Raw genomic sequence first — 18,185 nt, 5'->3', positions numbered from 1 at the left:
AGCTGTGCAACTTTGGAGGTCACAAGATGAACTATGGCATACAACCGTAACTTGAACAGCAGCTTTCTTGGCTTCATTCATTGATAACAAGGGATGGAAAAAGTTCTAGTTTTATTGCTACAAACAAGTACATTTTTAGAAACAAAGACTATAAAGAGACATCAATTTCTTCCAGCAAAATAGTTTGTTAGCAACTTGAATGAGTTTGGAGGGAATGCAAATTCTCTATAACCCTAGTTTTAGAAAAGTACTATGATGAGAAAAATTATTGATCGTGCAACTTAGGCCTTCATATTCAAATTTGCGATATATTTAAGATATAAGATAAAGAGATAAAAGCAATTAGAGACATGCATGTTGCGGGATTTGCTGAGCTAATGGATTTCATTCTCAAATATCAAACTAGTACATATGTAAATTTTTCAATAAATATACTGTAAAAATCATCAATATTTGGGATGGACAGAAAATGACAGACTTAGATAGATCACTCATTTTATTAGAGTACATAGAAACAAGACCCAGCATTTCTCTTTGATGTGAGGTGGGGATAGCAGAGGGCAGGTAACCGGAGGCCTTCCCTTTTTTTTTTTGTTTTAAGTAGCATCCATCTTTTCAGACCCTGCCAAATAATTCTTTCCTCTTGTGGCCAGGTCAGTGCAGTCTGGTACTAGTAAATGACAAGAGACGCTGACAATAGGGCAGGCACCGTCCTCAAAAAAGAAGTACTAAGCTTTCAGTAGTTACATCAGAGTGATTCCCCTGCAGTGAATTTGATATCGGATGATTTGATGCTCGAGAGCCAGGCGAGAAAAGTTGCGGAAGACACAGATCACATTGTTATTGGAACGGGGAATGAGTCAACTCCACAGCTAAATGCTTCTCGTGACCGGACACCAGACGCAAAAGACTAATTCAACAATGGAAAAGTTTTTCGAAAAAAAAAAAAAAAGTTGAGAAGCCTTGAGGTCTGACTCTACCTGCTTCGCTTATATAAAAATAACACAAAGGAAAAAGATGTTTAGGCTTTGGATGGGGTTCACCAGCTTTGCGCAATGAGCCCTCCTTAATTGAATGAATCCAATTAAACAAGACAATGCTGAAAAATATGATAATTGAGACCCAACCCTCAGATCGACTGTCATTTAATAATCTCACTCTACTGAGTTTATGCCTAAACATTTATATGTAATCTCTGGTTTATTTATAAGTACACAAAAGAAAGATAAGTATGTACACATCTAATTGTTGGCAAATCACAAGCTTAATTTTGTGCAAGGGGGGAAAGTAGAATGCCGACTATATAAGGGCTCCACATAAGATACCAGTTAAACAAAGGGCTGGAATTGAGTTCCCCCGAAATTTTGTTAGATAAGGCATTACTCTTCAAAGATAACATCTCAACCGACCTTTAATTTGCGAATTGGTTTCTCAGTTTTGGTTTATGCACCTCGAAGAATTCTGATATGTTAAATTCAAGTGCTTAGAAGATTTCATTGACCAAGAGCAGAGAGAGAGAGAGAGAGAAGCAATTTAACAAAAAAGTGGCTCTGCATTCACTCACAAAACAACATCAATCCTACAATGTATAAATTGATAAACCTAATGACATTTCTATACAACAGCATCCTAACAAAATACCATCTATAAATTGATGAAGACCATACTAAGTAGGAGCAAAGATAGATGGGAAAACAGAACAGAGAAGAATACACATTGCATTAGGGATGCCTTGGCATAGCATGGTGCTTAGGAGTCCATCACCATCTACGCATGAAGCCCTCCCTCTCTCTCTCCCAAGCAGCCTTTATAGCCTCATAGGAGTGCTTCCTACTAAAACCTTCCAAATCCACCTGCCGGACCGGACCACTGTATAGTGGATGCTGCTGCTGATCTCGCCACATCCGTCCACTCTTGTTTCCAATGTCATAGCCAGGTGTTGAAATGTAACTGGGTTCCACGACCATGTCACCCTCCAATATTCGAAGAACCTTTTTTTTTTATTTACATGACAACCACAAATTATTTGAGGATCAGAAAAATAGTCTACTGTCCCTTTTTGCAGATCTTGATTTTGCAAATATAATTCAGACTTACCTGCGACATACGGGGCCTTGCGTGAGGATCACGTCGGATGCACAACGATGCTGCATGCAACATGCAGTAGACTTCGTGTTCAGAGTAATGGTCCCCCAAACGTGGATCTATAAGCTCTTCAATTGCATACTCTTCCAGTAAAGGTCGAGCCTACTCAAACAAGTTACGACAATATTAAGATTAAATCCAGGGACCTTACACCCAAAAAACAGTTCGCAACAGTTTCTATATTTTCTTAAGAACAAAAGATTAATAATTTGCTCAGCATTTTCATGAAGCCAGTGCAGCAAAAAGTACATTTCCAGAGAAAGATATTACTATCACCAAGCCAACATTAATGGTTCTAACCAAATGATATAACAGATCCATGCACGTGAATAGAAATTTATTTGTTCCTCATGGGGAGTGTTGTTAATATGCAACTTACCCATTCAGTAAGGCACTGCTGACCCTTCGGTCGGTTAATATCGACAGCTTTTCGTCCAGTGACAAGTTCCACCAGTACCACTCCAAAGGAATACACATCAGCTTTTTCTGTAATTTGGCCGCTTTGTGCATACTCTGGTGCCAGATACCTATAACTCACCAGAGGTGATTTAGATACACCCTATTTACTCTCAAAAGAATGAAGATGTATTATTCTAATCCAAGTTTACCCAAAGGTGCCGATCACTCTTGTTTCCACACCTTGGTCCCCATCAGGCTGCCATCTTGCCAGGCCAAAATCCCCAACCTTAAAAAAAAATCATCATAAAACTTAGATGCCATAATGATTCTTATGTACATCCAACAATTGTCATTGAAGCCAAAGCCCCAATAAAACAGAAGTATAGCTTTTTGATACAACTAGCCTCAAATTAAATGCTATATGATTGTGAACAATGAACACATTCTTTTTTCTTTTTTTTTTTTTGTTGATTGGGGGGGGGGGGGGGGGGGGTGGCCTGCAAATATAATGCATACATTCAGTCATTACTCCTAAGGGAAGAAATGGAAGAAATGTAATAGTGGAATGTCATGTTCCCAAATAGAGGCATCTACAGAGACGTGACATTTGAAATATATCAACCCACCCTGCTGGGTTCGCCTTAGAATAATAGTTCTTACTTTTGACTGGTGTCAAACTTCCAATCCCGACATAAGACTCATCCCAATCTTCTATGTACCAGAATGAGGAACCAGCAAATCAAGAAGAGATGATAAGTCAGGTATGCATGCACTTTCATAATTTGGTTGGCATGTGATGGATATAGCCTAACACATTCATTAACATAGTTGACTGACAGCACTGTCAGCTCAATGGAATGAGAATCAGGAACTTAACTGCAAAGTCTATGGTTAAAACATAAAAAGAGAGATCAATGTACAGAAAATTTGATGTTGGAATAAGATTATCTAGAGGAACAACATCTTTACATTGCTGCAGTACCCTACAGATATCAACTTCTGTTGCTGAAAAGAACAGGAAATGGGGTCAACAAGGTCACATTACATTGTTTAAATTGGAAAAAATCAGATGGAAGTCATTAAGCACTCCCATAAGAGATTCAAGTTCCTTTGTTTCAAAGAATGAGCAATTAGAAAAATGGTTAGCAGAAACCTAAGCAAGTCTGGAAGTGAATGAAAACATTTTTATGGAATAAAAGCAAGTCTACATGTTAAAGGAACCTATTTTTAATGAACAAAACACCAAACAAGGAGTCTATGTATATATAACATAAACAGAGTTCATTGATAGATTTATATAAAGAAAAAGAATATATGAGAAGGAAACATAATGAACATGTGATTTTCAAAACCTACAAATAAAATTGATTCATCATCCTTCTCCAATAACCACTAGTTAGTACTTCACAAGCCTAGGTGATAATTGTCTCCAACTACATAAAAGTTGAATTTTGATGGTAGCTCACTTGAAAATCTAGAAAGGTTCCATTATTACAGATTAAGAACAAAGAAACAATAGCAAAAGCATGGTTTATTGATTATTGACCAAGGCAAGACATCTAGTAAAGCAGATGCAATTTCCTCGGTTCCACAGAATTTATTTTCTTCTGAAAAGATCCACTTCAGGAACCCTGTGTATCATTTAAGTGAAAATGGAGAAAAACATTTTTTTTTGAGTTACTTAGGAGTTGGTTGCCTCTCAAAGGAGGCATTAATATGTATACTAGTTTGTTTGATGAGTATATGTTTGCTGGAGAGCACTACTGAACTACTGCTAAATGTACCAAATGGGATGACAGCTACCATGATGGCTGATAGACTTGCTAAAGTGGACGTGGGAAGCATCAGATGTGGTGTTTCAATACAATCTCATAGAGGTACGTGAATTTATGAGCATCAATCAGCTATCAGGCATAAATCCACCTAAGCACAAGATTTAGCACCAGAGAACTATCATTTTCAGATATGCAGAACAACTATTATGATGATGAGCTTCCACATTATTACTGGTCAAAGCCTATTCTACTTCAACACTTCATGAGGAACAAGTTATCTTGATTCTACTGTCATATTTAGTTTTGTTTCCCTTTTCCTCTCAACAATAAATAGCTATCATGTTCAAAATGCTTCAAATGTTCAAAGATGATCTTCATTATGTATTTCATTTTGGAACTGTATTTACTTCAATTACTCAAGTAACCGACATTTGCATATGATGCATTCAAAGCTAGGAAGCTAATGACCCACCTTAATGTACATAAATAGGTATTAAAAGTTTACCACTGTTGTTTGGTTGTATGTGTATGCGTATGTATATGTGCTGTTGGGGTAGGGTTGATGGCTGCTAGCAACCTCGTATGCATGAAGTCAACTTTACCTTCATCATCCTAGCAAATGCAGTAAGCGAAACCATTTTGCAACTTCTGAACATGATAGTGGAAACCTTTTCCTCTTTGTCCATGCAACTAGTACGAATCTTGTTTAAGTTCAATATTTAGCTCCAATCTTCACTAAGTATCCTTTCCACAGAATATTTAATGTACACTGATTTTGAGATTAGCCATGAAAAGAGTTCAGATCTTTTTTTCTGTGATTACACTCATCATGTTGAAGTTGTTCAGATTTATGCAGAAATTCCAGCATACACAAACTATAGACTATAGAGGTAACTCCTCAACCACAAAAAAAAAATGATAAAACTAAAGAAAGGTGGAGAAAGAATGAAGCTAATTGATTACTTAATTTGCATATGAGAAAACCAAGTAAATGAAGTATCATGCAACTTCTAAACTCAAAACAAACCATATAAACATGTTTTTAGCTTGCACAATGGAATATGGAATCTTCCTACATTAGAGGAGGATGAGGAGCTACCCAAATGACCCTATATTATGAAAGCAATAAATGATGCATGACGGGGGATTGCTAGAAGCATCCAAAAGCAAGTCCAAACATGGTAATGGGTTTCTAAGTAGAAATACCTCCCTAAGGTAAATCTTCCACTTAAATTTGTGAATTTCTCAGTAGGAATACCTCCCTAAGGTGAATCTTCTACTTAACATGCAAGACCGTGAAAATAATAAGTTAGTTTCTTCAGATATAATCATTCCACCCTCTGAATTTGAGGATGAGTATTCAAAGCACCCAATTGAAACAACTTACTAAATTGTACAGTTCCTCTCCACACTGCACCTCAGAACATACATCCCATTTAATCAAATACAGGCCAATAGATACAAAACAAGAAACAAGTTCCACATACCTGTTGAAGGATCAGAGCGCAGGAAAAGGTAAAGAATGGAGAAGTCTAGGATGCAACTGATGGCAGTGTAGATTTTGGGGGAAGGATGTTATGACAGTTGTCATGGTCTCACACAGGGACAAAATGGCTCCAACTAAAATTGGCAGAAAATGCTGGCTGTTCATGGTAGAGACCACAAAGGAAACAGGTGTGACCAACTGAAAAACTTCTGAAGAAATATAGTTTGCTCTCTAACCTTGAAAACTGAAAACTGGATACAGAGCTAGCCTAAATAAATGAATAAATACATTCAAGAAAAATCATGACAATGAGAAGGACCTTCCGAACTGTACAGAGGACTCTTCTAAAAACTGAACAAACACAAGATGAACTAGACAGTCATTGGATTTGATTTTTCTATGGATCAAATGAAGAGTAACTTGCACAAATGATGGATATATTAACTGAATACATGCAGTAAAGACATTAATACCTGCTTTCAGGGCCAAGTAAATCCAATGAAGAATGAGTTTAAATTGTTTCAAGATAGGTTCAAAACAATCACAGAGAATCAATGACCTAATAAATGAGCATGGAGGTCATACCAGTGGTTCAAAATCATGGGTAATAAGAATGTTATTAGGTCTCATGTCCCGGTGGACAATGCAACCAACTCTGCACTCTTCATGAAGGTATCTCAACCCTCGTGCTGCTCCCACTGCAATCTTTTGCCTAGCAGACCACTCCAGTGGCTGTCTATTACGGCCTACACACAACAGAAAACTTACATAATTAACAACTTTCAAGTAACATACATTATCATCTCATGTTGTAGGCATTTTTATCTTTTTGTCCCTGAGAGGATATTGCAGCCAGGAAGTCAGGCCCTTCTTTGTATAAAGGTCATGATAGCCACATTTTTGTTTTTCCAAATCTCAAATGATATATCAGTTTGTATTTCTATTGGGCACTCATCAATACAGTTTTATAAAATACAGACTTGATTATCTATGCCAATATAAATAAAAAAATCAACATATCTGCGAAAGGATAGCAACATATTGGCAAAGAATCTCAGTCTTTCTTTTCTGCATTTTAATTAGTTATAGGTTTCTTATAAACTAAAACTAACAATGTTTAAATTTACTATAGATTTTTTATTTACTAAAGGGTAACATCGATGCATCAAGCACCAGTCAATCTGGTTTATTATATAGGTCAATATTACAATAGTGTTGGAATGTTTAAGTTATTTAGAAATTTCTTCAGCGCTCCATCTTGTGCAGGATAAACCATGAACTTGATCCATTTCGGTATCGGTCACCCACCGAAACAACTGAGATATTAGAGATTAGAAAAATTGGTAAAAATAGATAATCCATCTCCAACACTTATACAACAATACCTAGTAAAACTACACTAACTATCTACCATGTAAGAATGGGCTGCAGGTAAATAATTAAAGGAATTACCATAAAGATGTGAATCCAATGATCCATTGCAGATATATTCATAAACAAGCAACCTTCTCCTGTCCTCAATACAAAACCCAATTAGCATAACGACGTTACGATGCTGTGCGCAGCTTAGGACTTCCACCTCTGAGCAGAACTCCTGATCGCCCTGTGAACTAGCTAATTTGTGCTGTTTAACAGCAATTGCCTGACCATCTGGCAGGACCCCTCTGTGAACAGATCCAAAACCACCCTCGGCCAGGAAGTTTGCTTGAGAGAACCCACCTGTAGCAAGTTCTAGTTCAGAATAACTGAACCACCTTGGAGGCTTTCCAAACACAGGTGCCTTGTGCTGACATATTGAACATAATGGAGGTGGCTCTAGAGGTACATTTCTAGATAGTGAAATTGCTTCTCTGACATTTCCATTGAACTTCAAATTTGATCTGGAGTTCAGATTAACAATTCCACCTTCCTGATCAAGTTTAGAGAATTTTTCCAACAATGCTTTTGCTTTGGAGATACAGGCTTTACTATCACGTTGTTGTGACAATTCTTCAACTTGCTTTGAAGATGTGCAGCCATCACAGAGGATCTCAGCCATCCAGGGCTGATAATCTAAGGATGTTGAAGGAGACAAACTTTCGCTGTCAGAGTCAGAGCTGGTTACATTTAAATTCTGGATTTCCTTTGTGATTAACTGTTCCCCCCTCTTAAGACCGCCATTAGTTTCAGAAATACAAAATGGTGAAGTTCCAGGATCGGAGCTTGACACTGAAGATGTTCCAGCTTCAGTAGCAGTAAATGGTGTCTCTACTTCAGGGCTGCTGGTTGGTGTCACAGCTGGCCCTCTAATGGAATTCTGAGGATCTCTCATATCCTTTGTAGTTTCTCTGGATGATTTATCCAGCTCAGAAGGCAGTGGACAGGACACTTGTGACTCTGCCTCAGAAGATCCTGTGAGATTCAAACGAAGAACTTTTGGTTGAGAACGTTTCATAACCACTATGTTACATTGTAGCTCTTCCATGCAGCGCTTCTCCTCATGCTTCAGTTCTCTGTAAATGGAAGTTGTATGAAAAAGAGTGGATCCAGTCAACAAATAAAATGGAAAAGAAAATCTATTGGCAATGGAAGAAGCATAGCTTAGACATCTAATCCTGCTTGCCTTAAAAAAAAAAAAAACAAAATCAAACAAAATCATTTAACAGCTTAATCATTACTTGTCCAATACGACCCAGTTTGCTTGAGCTCGCTTGCATTCAGCAGCTACAGCACCACAAGGTGATCCAGAAACGACCTTCACCTTGATATTTATCTACAAAACATCAAAAAAAAAAAAAAAAGAAATCATGTAACAGCTAGCAAAGAGAAGTGAACAGGAAGAACTGACAGAAATTTCTTGGGTACTTTACCTTTTTTGGATCATAAATGTCATGAAGCCGAAGCATCATCTGAGTACATGTATCTGTAATATCAGACTTCTGCTCTAATGTAGTTCCAAAAAGGGACTTCCTGTGACCACTGGCACAGTCCCCTGCAAATCTTGGAAATCCCCATAGTTTTCTACCTGAAGGATTAAAACCAAAACAAGCTCATAGGTTTTCCGGTCATCAGCTAACAGCAAGATATATGATTATTCAGATCTAAAATTAGTTTCACAACAAACAGATATCCTTAACATCATAGTATACTTTGCTTTATAGAGTGACATGTGATTTAGGAATAAACTTCTAACCAAAATCATTTTTCATAAAGCCATATTTTTTAACATGTCTCAACTCTCAAGGATGCAAATCCTAATTAAGCAATCTACTCGCCAAGGCACCAAAATGAAGAGTCGATATGACCTAGTGAAAAGCTTTAGCTAGAAAAAAGGCTTCTCAATGCTCAAAATGTGAAATCTGGATGTGATATCAACAGCTAAGGTTTGTAAAACATCCGCATTCAGCAACCTATGAACCCAAACCACCTTCTTAGGAATACTGAACAGGAGGTTTCAAAGAGAAAAATGCGTCAGTTTTTAGATATAACGCACAATAGAAAACGTTTCAAAAACAGGGATGTGAGATAACATGGTAACTATCATAGTATCCATAACCAGGCCAGTGACTGCACCATCAGGGGTCAATAAATGTCATTCAGAATTCATCATAAGAAGGAAGCTAATGGAAGACTGAGAAGAACTACATGGCAAAAGTGGCCAAGAAACAGGGGAAAAAAAAAGGATAGGAAGAAACAATGGAGAAGAGATACCTGAACTGTGCGGTGGAACCACAACCAGAAGTGTGATACAGTCACCAGGTTGAACAACATGGGTTAAAGCCCATTCAAGGGCGGTCTTTGAGATTTCCTTGAAAGCCTTGACAGCTACCACAACCTTCTCGGCAGCATCAAAGCCCTTGACACTCTTCCCTCGCTTCTGTAGTAGGCTAGAACTCATCTCTTCCCCTCAGAATTCAAACGTAAACCAACCCACAGAGACAGGCCTCCTATTATGAGCAACAGCAAAACAAAAAACAGAGAAGCAGAAGAAAGTCCCAAGTGCGTGACAAAATAAAGCTCCCCATCAAGACGACACCGATCCCGCCAGGCTAACGTAAATAACAGACATCAGAACCTACTGTTGTTATCGCTGTATCAAAACAATCAAGAAGGAAAAGACTCTTTTAACCAGAACTCCAGACAACACAATAATCTTACCCTTTTTCTTACACTATTTCTTCTTCCTGTCACTTTTGTTTTCTACGCAATTTTCTGGTAATAAAATTTCTCGAGAATTCACAAAATAGCCATCAAAGATCCGTAAAAAGACCCTCCTTTTCTCAGCCTTTATCAGAACCCTTCTCTTCCAATCCCCCAAATCCGAGTCCTTGGAGAAATAAACTCCGGATGCGACCAAAATCCTTGCTTTTGCTGCTGCTTGAAAGAATGGTCCTCTTTTTTAAAGAGTTAAGAAGTGGGGAAGGCCATGAGACGGTAGACGGGCATCGAAGCACTGTTCCCGTGAAGGTACTGTTCCTTGTGCAAGAAAACGACACACAAAAAGGGATCCAGCCACCTTGTACAGTAGCTAACTCCTGGAACCCTTAAACCATAGGGTGAAAAACCCTAGGAAACCTTGAAGAAAGGTAAAAAAATCTTTCCAAAAATTCCTGATTTATTCCTTCAAATCAATCTGCTAATTATCGATAGGAAGACTAGAGAAACCCCTTTTCACAGGAATAGCAGGAGCCTAAGAGGATCCCAGATTACCAAAACTGCCCCCGGACCTCCAAATCCAGGACCAAGAACGCCGTCTCATAAAAGCAACAAAATATCCTAGATTTCTTACCCGGATAGCCTCCGAAACCTTCCAAACAAAGAAAAAAACCTCCGAGAAACCCGGGCTTTCCGTCGGCGAACCCCCCCCCCCAAATCCTCAAACCCAACACACAGCAAAGAAATCCCTCAAAACGGAGTAAACTATCAGCTCGCTCCCTCGAAGAAGCATCCAAAGCTCAAATGATGCCCAGAATCAATAAAACTCCGAACTTGGGACGAGAAGACCAGGGGATTGGCGGTTCCGTAAACCCTAAACCCCAACCCTCAACGCCGAGCGGGCAAGCAAGAAGTCACGATCGAAGAATTCCGACCTTTTCTTCTTCTCTTCAGCATTCAATGGGATTATGAATCCCGAACTCCCTTCCCCCCCTTCTTCTTCCAGCTCGATGAATGCGCGGTCGCCGTCTAAAGGAAATACCCCCGATTCTCTGTTATTTTACGGAAGTAGCCCTGCCGATCGCCGCTACCGCGCCGTTGGCATTCATAACGGTGGGACGGGTGATGCTCTGTTCGCTAATAGATCTGGGCCGTTGGAATTTTCGGCTAGAATGATGGGAGACCCGGTCCTTATCTTTGATCAGATGGTCTAATCACAATAAGCTCGAACACATCAAAAGGACATACGAAAGAGGGAGCTACTGTTACTGTTGCATTCTATCAATCTGCAAACAGTAACCACATTTTACAGTCACTACATAAATTAAAAAGAAAAGTTAAAGGATGTCTATTTTGAGAACAATTTGTTCATAGATCCATGCATTTTCTTCTGTACCTTGCCTTGAATGTGAATGGGTGATGCGAGTGATGAGATGGTGACTGGGTCTGCATCGCAAGAAAATATATTTTATTAAAAATTATTATAAAAATTTAGTCTTTTATCACGTGTGATAACAAATAAAGTATTCATGGTGATGCTATAACAACCACAAAATCGGTAATCGAAGCCTCGAAGGGCCCATATCTCCTTAAGCTAAAAGTTTAAATCTATTCAAATTTAATCACAAATATTACTATGATCTGGTCGGCTTCTATAAATTTGTACTGCAGTGTTCCCTCATTTACATAAACTATGGGCCAAGTATTTTTATAAACGTGCACTGCAGTATTTTTTAGTCTACATAAATTATAAGCCAAATTTATTGTGATATCATTTATCCCTACTCATGTCTACTCTCCTGTGTCTCTTCAGTTCTACCCTCACAAGCATTCATTTGCCTTCCTTCTTTTATCCATCTTTTGAACTTTTACTCCTACGAGCAACACTATACATTAAATATATTATTATATTATAATTGCCGATGATGTGCGTTGCTTCCTGCTGTGATGAAAAATAAATTAATATATATATATATATATATATTATTTGCTTAAATAACACCTCAGTAGAGATGGGACTCCGAACTGCATCACGAATGGAGCTATTTTTTGATCCCGTGCCGAGTCCCCCGTTCCCATCTATTTAAGGCTAACGCGCCCCTATCTCTGATCAGACGGTCTAGAGCAGTACATTTGGCCGCTGGCTCCTAACTTTGAAATCCCAACCACCCAAAGCCGCTGGTATAATTAACCTGAGGTCCTCCATGAAGTCGTTGTTCGCCAGACTAGCTGGTCCCTATCCTTGATCAGACGGTGCAGAATAGCAGTACATCTGATCTGACCGCTGGCTACTTTCTCAACAACGGGGGAGTTTGACTAAGATCTGAACCATTAAAATGGACTACAGTCAGCTATGGTCCTGCATGTGGTGTATCTGATGCTCACACGTCTCTATCCGTGATCAGACGGTCCAGAAGTGTACGGCTGGGTGCTGGTCCAGGGTGGAAGTGGTTCACGTGCATGGCATCCAGTGGCTGAAAAGCTGGGATCGAGGAAAAGGGACAGGGCAGTGGGTGAATCACAACCGTTGGTTTGTCGTGATGGCAAACGATGGACTCTGGGTCTGGCTCTGGCACTGGCATCAGGAGCCCCCATGGCACCTGAGACGCGCACTTGATTGCCTCGTACGCCCTCCACTTCAGAATTTGCGTGCGATACATGTACATAGGCCTCTACGGCCAAAAAGGGAAGTGCCCAGCGATATCATGCTTCTCGTAACGCGTTTGTCATGAAATCTTTTTTTTTTTTTCGTGTATGCTTGTAAATGGTTCGTTTGAAATTGCAAGGAATGAGGACTATAGACGTCCATTGTAATAATAATAAATATAAGAGCCTCTTAAGATTTCTGGACTCATTATTGAAAAATTTGAATTTTAAAATATTTATATTAAATATTCAAGTTTGGTATTCTCGCACATAAAAAAAAAATAAAAGCATAAAGTATATATTTATTTCCATACTTCCTATCTCTATCTCCCAATGATTTTTTCAGCTAATCCTTGTTTTATTTTTTAAAGAAAATTATAATTTCACCTTCTTAAATTTTTAGGCCAATACAGCTAATACTCTTTCATTTTTAAAAAATTTCAAATGCCACCTTCAAATTCTTACAGTGTTCAAAAATGATCCCATCATTCATCTCTCTTAATAAAGAGGTGTCAGTTGACTATCACATGATATCATAAATCTATTTTTCGAAAAAAATTATTACTGTTGTCAATTTTTTTAGGCTGAGCTCTAATTTAAAAAATAAAAAAAATTGAATTGTATCATTTATGGTTCATTTTTTTTTTTTGATACAATTTTACCGTTGGAACACCTACTTCATATATCTCAAAGCACTTAGAAACTTTTCATTCACCTACTTGCACAGGTCTCAAAGTGAACGATAGTTAATTCATCTATCAGCATAAATCTCAAAGTAACACGTGGCTTGTTTATTCATCGGCACATATTTTTAAGCATAGCTGTTCTATCCCAAAAGCTCTCTAACCCCGACCCCCTCTCAAGAAGGAAGAGAGAGAGAGAGGTAGGATGGTCTCGTTCAAGATCAACGCAGAGGCCATAATAGTTGTTGTCTCATGGAAATGGTGGCGGGGAGGGGAGAGAGAAGGGAAAAAGGGAGGTTGGAATGGGGAACGTGCATGGGACGGCCCCTGTTTGATCCAACCGAGCCATCGGAAAAACGAGAGAGAAAGAGAGAGTGAGGGTCGGGTCGTCAGCTACCGGCCAATGGCACAACCACTATTTATAGAGAGAAATGGTGTCTTTGGCACCAAGGTGGGTGGCGAAGAAGGAGACGAATCAAATAGTGCACTCAATGATGAGGGTGTAGGCGTGCAGCAGGGGAAGTCGAAGAGAGGGGTTAGGGTTCTGGTGAAGGAAGGGAATATGAGGCCAGAAGGGGTGGAAAAGTAGAGGGCAGAAAGCTCTCTCAATTTTTGGGTATGGCCAGAACCCTCGCGATCTCGTGGGCCGGTCGCTTCTCTTCCCTCATCTTTGTCATTATTACTGAGAAGAGTGGTTTGAAACGGAGAGAGCAATAGGACAATTCAATGCTTCAAGGCACGTAAATTACCATTTTTATGATGACATCTGTCATTATCAAATGAATTTGCTAACGAGATATAATAAAGCCTCGTAGAACTCTGCAGATAGCAATTCTGAAAAAATTCTTAGAAACTACCTAAAAATCTGTTTAGAAACCAAAATAAAAAATAAAGGTCTCAATATGAAAGAGAAGGTTCCAAATAGGTGTAAAAACACTTTTCCATAGATATATCAATTTTCGATCTATAAATATGTGATGCTTCAATCCATAAGCATGCGACTCTTCATCTAAACTGAAGTCTAATATCAATAGTTGTCCCATAATAGAAAATCAGTGCAAAAGCACATTTGCATGGTCACGAGACTTTATCTTAAAATTAAAATCTATGCCATAAAAAGAAGTCATTTCCAACATTGGCCCCTTTCTCTCTCTTCCAAGAAGAATTTCTTTTTTTTTCTTCTCTCTTTTATTTAAATATTACAATTTATCCAACAATTATCGGCATCCTTTTTTTCGTCTTCTTTTTCTCATCTCTCTTTCTCATTTCTCCATGACAGGGGCTAGTGTGGCCTTTATGTTGATCTTGGTCAAGTGGCTGGCTGGCATTGAGGCTAATATCTCACACTTTCCATCTTTTCTTTCTTTCTTCCTTTCTTAAGTAGGAATTTTTTTCAAAAAATAACCGATGAATGCTGAATAATCTCTGAAAAGGGTAGGATGGGAGTGGATCGCAACGAAAAGTCGAAATTAGAGCATAGCAGAAAAGATATTCGAAGATATCAAAAGAAATGAGGATATTTTGGTTATTTGAAATGATAAGTTAATGGTACTAGCTAGTTATTGAGACGTATTTCAAGGTTTTCAGAGAAAATAAGGCGTGTGCTTCCTCGTCACTACATGATGGCAGCAATTCCCGCCCACATGGATGACCGACGTTGGGAGAAGCGGGGCTCTTCTCGTAAATAACTCATCAGATGGGGGCTTTTACTCAACCGACGTTCCATTTTTTTGAACTGGTTCGTAGGGCGGTGACGCAAACCCACATGGCGGAGGCTCCCACACCCCCCGCACGTCTAACCGTCGTTAGGCCCCTCCAGCCAGCGCAACAGTCAACCGTCCGTCCCCCCGCCGTTAACTCTCTCCGTCACGGCCAGCCGGGCCGGGTTGGACCGGCCCAGGTGGACCGGCCCAGGTGGACCGTGTCAGGTTCGCGACTGACATAAACGCCTGACGTTTCCTGGACCGCAGCGGAGCCGCTGTGGCCGGCGCAGTGCCACGTCACGTGCCCTGCGCCTTGGGAACTGCGACTCCAGCGGCGACGTTAGACGCCTGACGACGTCCCCTGGTTTTGGCGCCACTCGCGGATCGTGTCCCAGGGCTCGAACCTCCCGCGCCCACTGAATTCGAGAGGCTCGACGGCACGAGAAATAATAAAAGATTCGGGCCACTTTTAAATACTCTAATCTCTGGGTTTTGTCCTCTTGCCATGTAACTTAATTAATAACCAATGGTTGGTTATATGCGAAGCACCATGAAGTGTATCAGAATCACATTACTTAAAGTTTCATGCTAACAAAATATTCTGAGCTAGTTATTACTTTTTAATTTGTTGTGAGTTGGGACTTGGATGGATTTTGTTGGCATGCACGTCCAAAAGCGTGTTTTGTCTTATACTCCACCGAACGGTTTGATTAATAGCCTGAGGAACATTGAATTCGTGTTCTTTAATCACATTTAATTAACTGGAATATCGTCGCACCATAGGCACATGTTTCGAAGCTAACTTTCCGGGGGTAGGCCTGTGCAATGGAGTCAATTTGAGCAGAGAAGTTGTTCCTGTAAGAAACAAAGGATTCCATGGATTGTTTACAAGTAAAGTTGGAGATGGATTTTTCACGTTTCATTGTTCTCATATAGGTTCGTAGATTTAAAAATGCATGACCATACGTATAATTTGGTTATATACATTATCCTAAAATTATGTGGCCATGCTTCCTGCAACTGGATGAAATAATGGTCATGTTTTCTCGATGGCTGGTGAGGCAGCACTGATTTCAATGTCTGAGAGCCAACTTTATTATTAAAGTACATGCAACTTGAACAAGTTGAAGCCTGTGAGAAGTTATGTTGAACAGATGAGATGTAGCTTAACCCATACTCTGCAGGGCTTTTGCACGCAATCGAATCAAACTTTGATCTGCATGATTGAATTCATGCTGTGCCTGAGGTTGTCACGATGCGTTCCTGGCCCTACGCAATGGCTAAGGTGGAGCTCGGACATCAATACAAGAGACTGCATAGAGATCACGCATGCTGTTGGATTAAAAATTCGATCATCTTTGGACAAGCCGCTCTCCCAGATTCTATTGAACGGTGTTTGCTTCCTTCCATCCAAATATCTGCCGGATAACCTTGGAACCAACCAAGCTATGTGCTGCTGCTTAGGACTAACTGGCCTTAGGCACTGCAGCAAAAAGTGTGACGATGCTGGAGAGCTCAATGGTCGACTGCTTTGGTTGAAGTTGGAGAAGGCAAACGGTGCTTGGTTGCTGCAACTGAGATCCTCGTCCGATGGTAGCACTCTAACCTAAAATAGCACAGAGTAAAGAAGTTCTTTGATCGAAACATATATACTCCCCCCCCCCCAAATAATAATAAAAAAAATTTGTATATATCCGATGGAGAAGCTTACCTACCACTAGAGAATTATAGCCTCTACAATCTTGATCTCGAGAGATTTACCTGCTAATGATCCCAAGTTCTCAAAGTGATGGGGACTGAGATGGACTCCTCAAGGGCACTCAAGGGCATGCAAGTATGAGCCTGCAGAACATATCCCTATTCAAGCAAGATCTTGATGAGTCTACGAAATGGTATTCATTCGGCTCCACTGCATGATAGTATCACAACCCATCATGTGAGAGATGAGACACACATACATCAGATTTGTTTAGATGCATGTAATTGGATTGTTTGCATTTATATAGCTGTCGTAGTTGGTGCAATTCTTGTAGTTAGGTTTACCGTAGGTGCATACTAACATAGAAATTTCAAAAAGACTGTCCAGAGCAGCTACAACATTGAGTTGCAACGACATATTTAAAGACAATGAACAAAATATAACTCGAGTTACTTGGCAATTATAATTACTCTAACATCTTGGCGATTAGCAAGCAACTATATGTGCAATCTTAATCAGGCTCCTGGGCCCAACGTCTGTTCATGTAATCAAACAGTCTGGTGTTCACCAATGAATCCTTGCACCAGTAAGTGAGATTCACATGCGATGGTGCACGCATCATAAATGCCAATGAATACGACCTCGAAGGACCATCAATGGGTACGATAAATAATGCCAGAATTGACAGCCGAGTTGCCTTACGATTGAATGATTGCGTGGGATGTCTGATATGAATCACAGTCTAACCAGTTACCATGGGCCCATCACGGGGTACGAATCAAATGCTGAGATTAGATTGAGCCGCAAGCGTTCAGCACTGTTAATTGCTAATGAGAAGTCTAAGAAACATGGAGTTCCAACATTCAGTTGGGACAGTGAAATAGCAAGTCGATGGTCCTTAACAAAGAAATAAATATGGTTGTTTCTTTCACAGGTTGGTAGGACCATTGAGGAAGTATATTAGTATACGTAGATAAAAAACATTTTGAATATGGACAGATGAATGCTAGGAAAGCATAGCTATCAATGCAGTTTCTAGCATTCATAGCTATCAATGTCAGTTTTGGGGAAAAAATGTGGCAGATATAACTTGGAGCAAATGGCCATTGAAATGTACACCCTGCTGCAAAGGATTAAGTGATAGGCAGGTTGAATTCAGGCTTTCTTGCTTCTCCGGTGGGCCGGGAACGAATCAATATCAGTAGTTGGGAAGTATAAACCCTGGCTATTTACTAAGAGGTTGATTTATTATGACTCTTTTAAAGAGGGTCTCATTAGTTGCAAGGCGAAATCCCAGGGGATGGAGAAGCATGCATCCATAGGAGAAGCTCATCACTCGTCAGCCATGGCCACCTGTATACCAGGTTGAGGCGCAGTAATGACTTCAGAGCCGTGGCCACCCCGCCCAACTTCTTGACCAGCCAAGGCCAAGGCCAAGGCCACCACCATGGAGGAGCACTTCCACCACCTTGCTGCAAGCCATGTCTTGATGCCGATCAAGCATCCAGACAAGCC

At 39.8% G+C, this 18,185-nt stretch overlaps 1 protein-coding gene across 2 annotated transcripts; it reads right to left on the bottom strand.

Annotated features, from left to right (window-relative positions):
- Positions 1-1,532: 1,532 nt before the first annotated feature.
- On the bottom strand, positions 1,533-10,970 carry LOC103711197 (inactive protein kinase SELMODRAFT_444075). 2 transcript variants are annotated; one of them, XM_039131663.3, is made up of 10 exons: positions 9,943-10,970; positions 9,496-9,833; positions 8,655-8,809; positions 8,463-8,557; positions 7,258-8,297; positions 6,391-6,551; positions 2,754-2,830; positions 2,525-2,672; positions 2,098-2,247; positions 1,533-1,991 (listed from the first exon to the last, which is right to left on the bottom strand). In XM_039131663.3, the coding sequence occupies exons 2-10, from the start codon at positions 9,680-9,682 to the stop codon at positions 1,761-1,763; spliced, it is 2,244 nt and encodes a 747-aa protein (XP_038987591.1). In that variant the 5' UTR covers positions 9,683-9,833; positions 9,943-10,970; the 3' UTR covers positions 1,533-1,760. The 2 variants fall into 2 exon arrangements, with proteins under 2 accessions (XP_038987591.1, XP_089781684.1); XM_089925558.1 differs by having other exon boundaries at positions 9,496-10,969.
- Positions 10,971-18,185: the final 7,215 nt, after the last annotated feature.

The sequence above is a fragment of the Phoenix dactylifera genome, chromosome 9 (assembly GCF_051530095.1).
Source record: "Phoenix dactylifera cultivar Ajwa chromosome 9, Ajwa_hap1_PhDact_Kaust_v1.1, whole genome shotgun sequence".
Lineage (NCBI taxonomy): Eukaryota > Viridiplantae > Streptophyta > Magnoliopsida > Arecales > Arecaceae > Phoenix > Phoenix dactylifera.
This window is presented reverse-complemented; position numbering and strand designations above follow the sequence as displayed.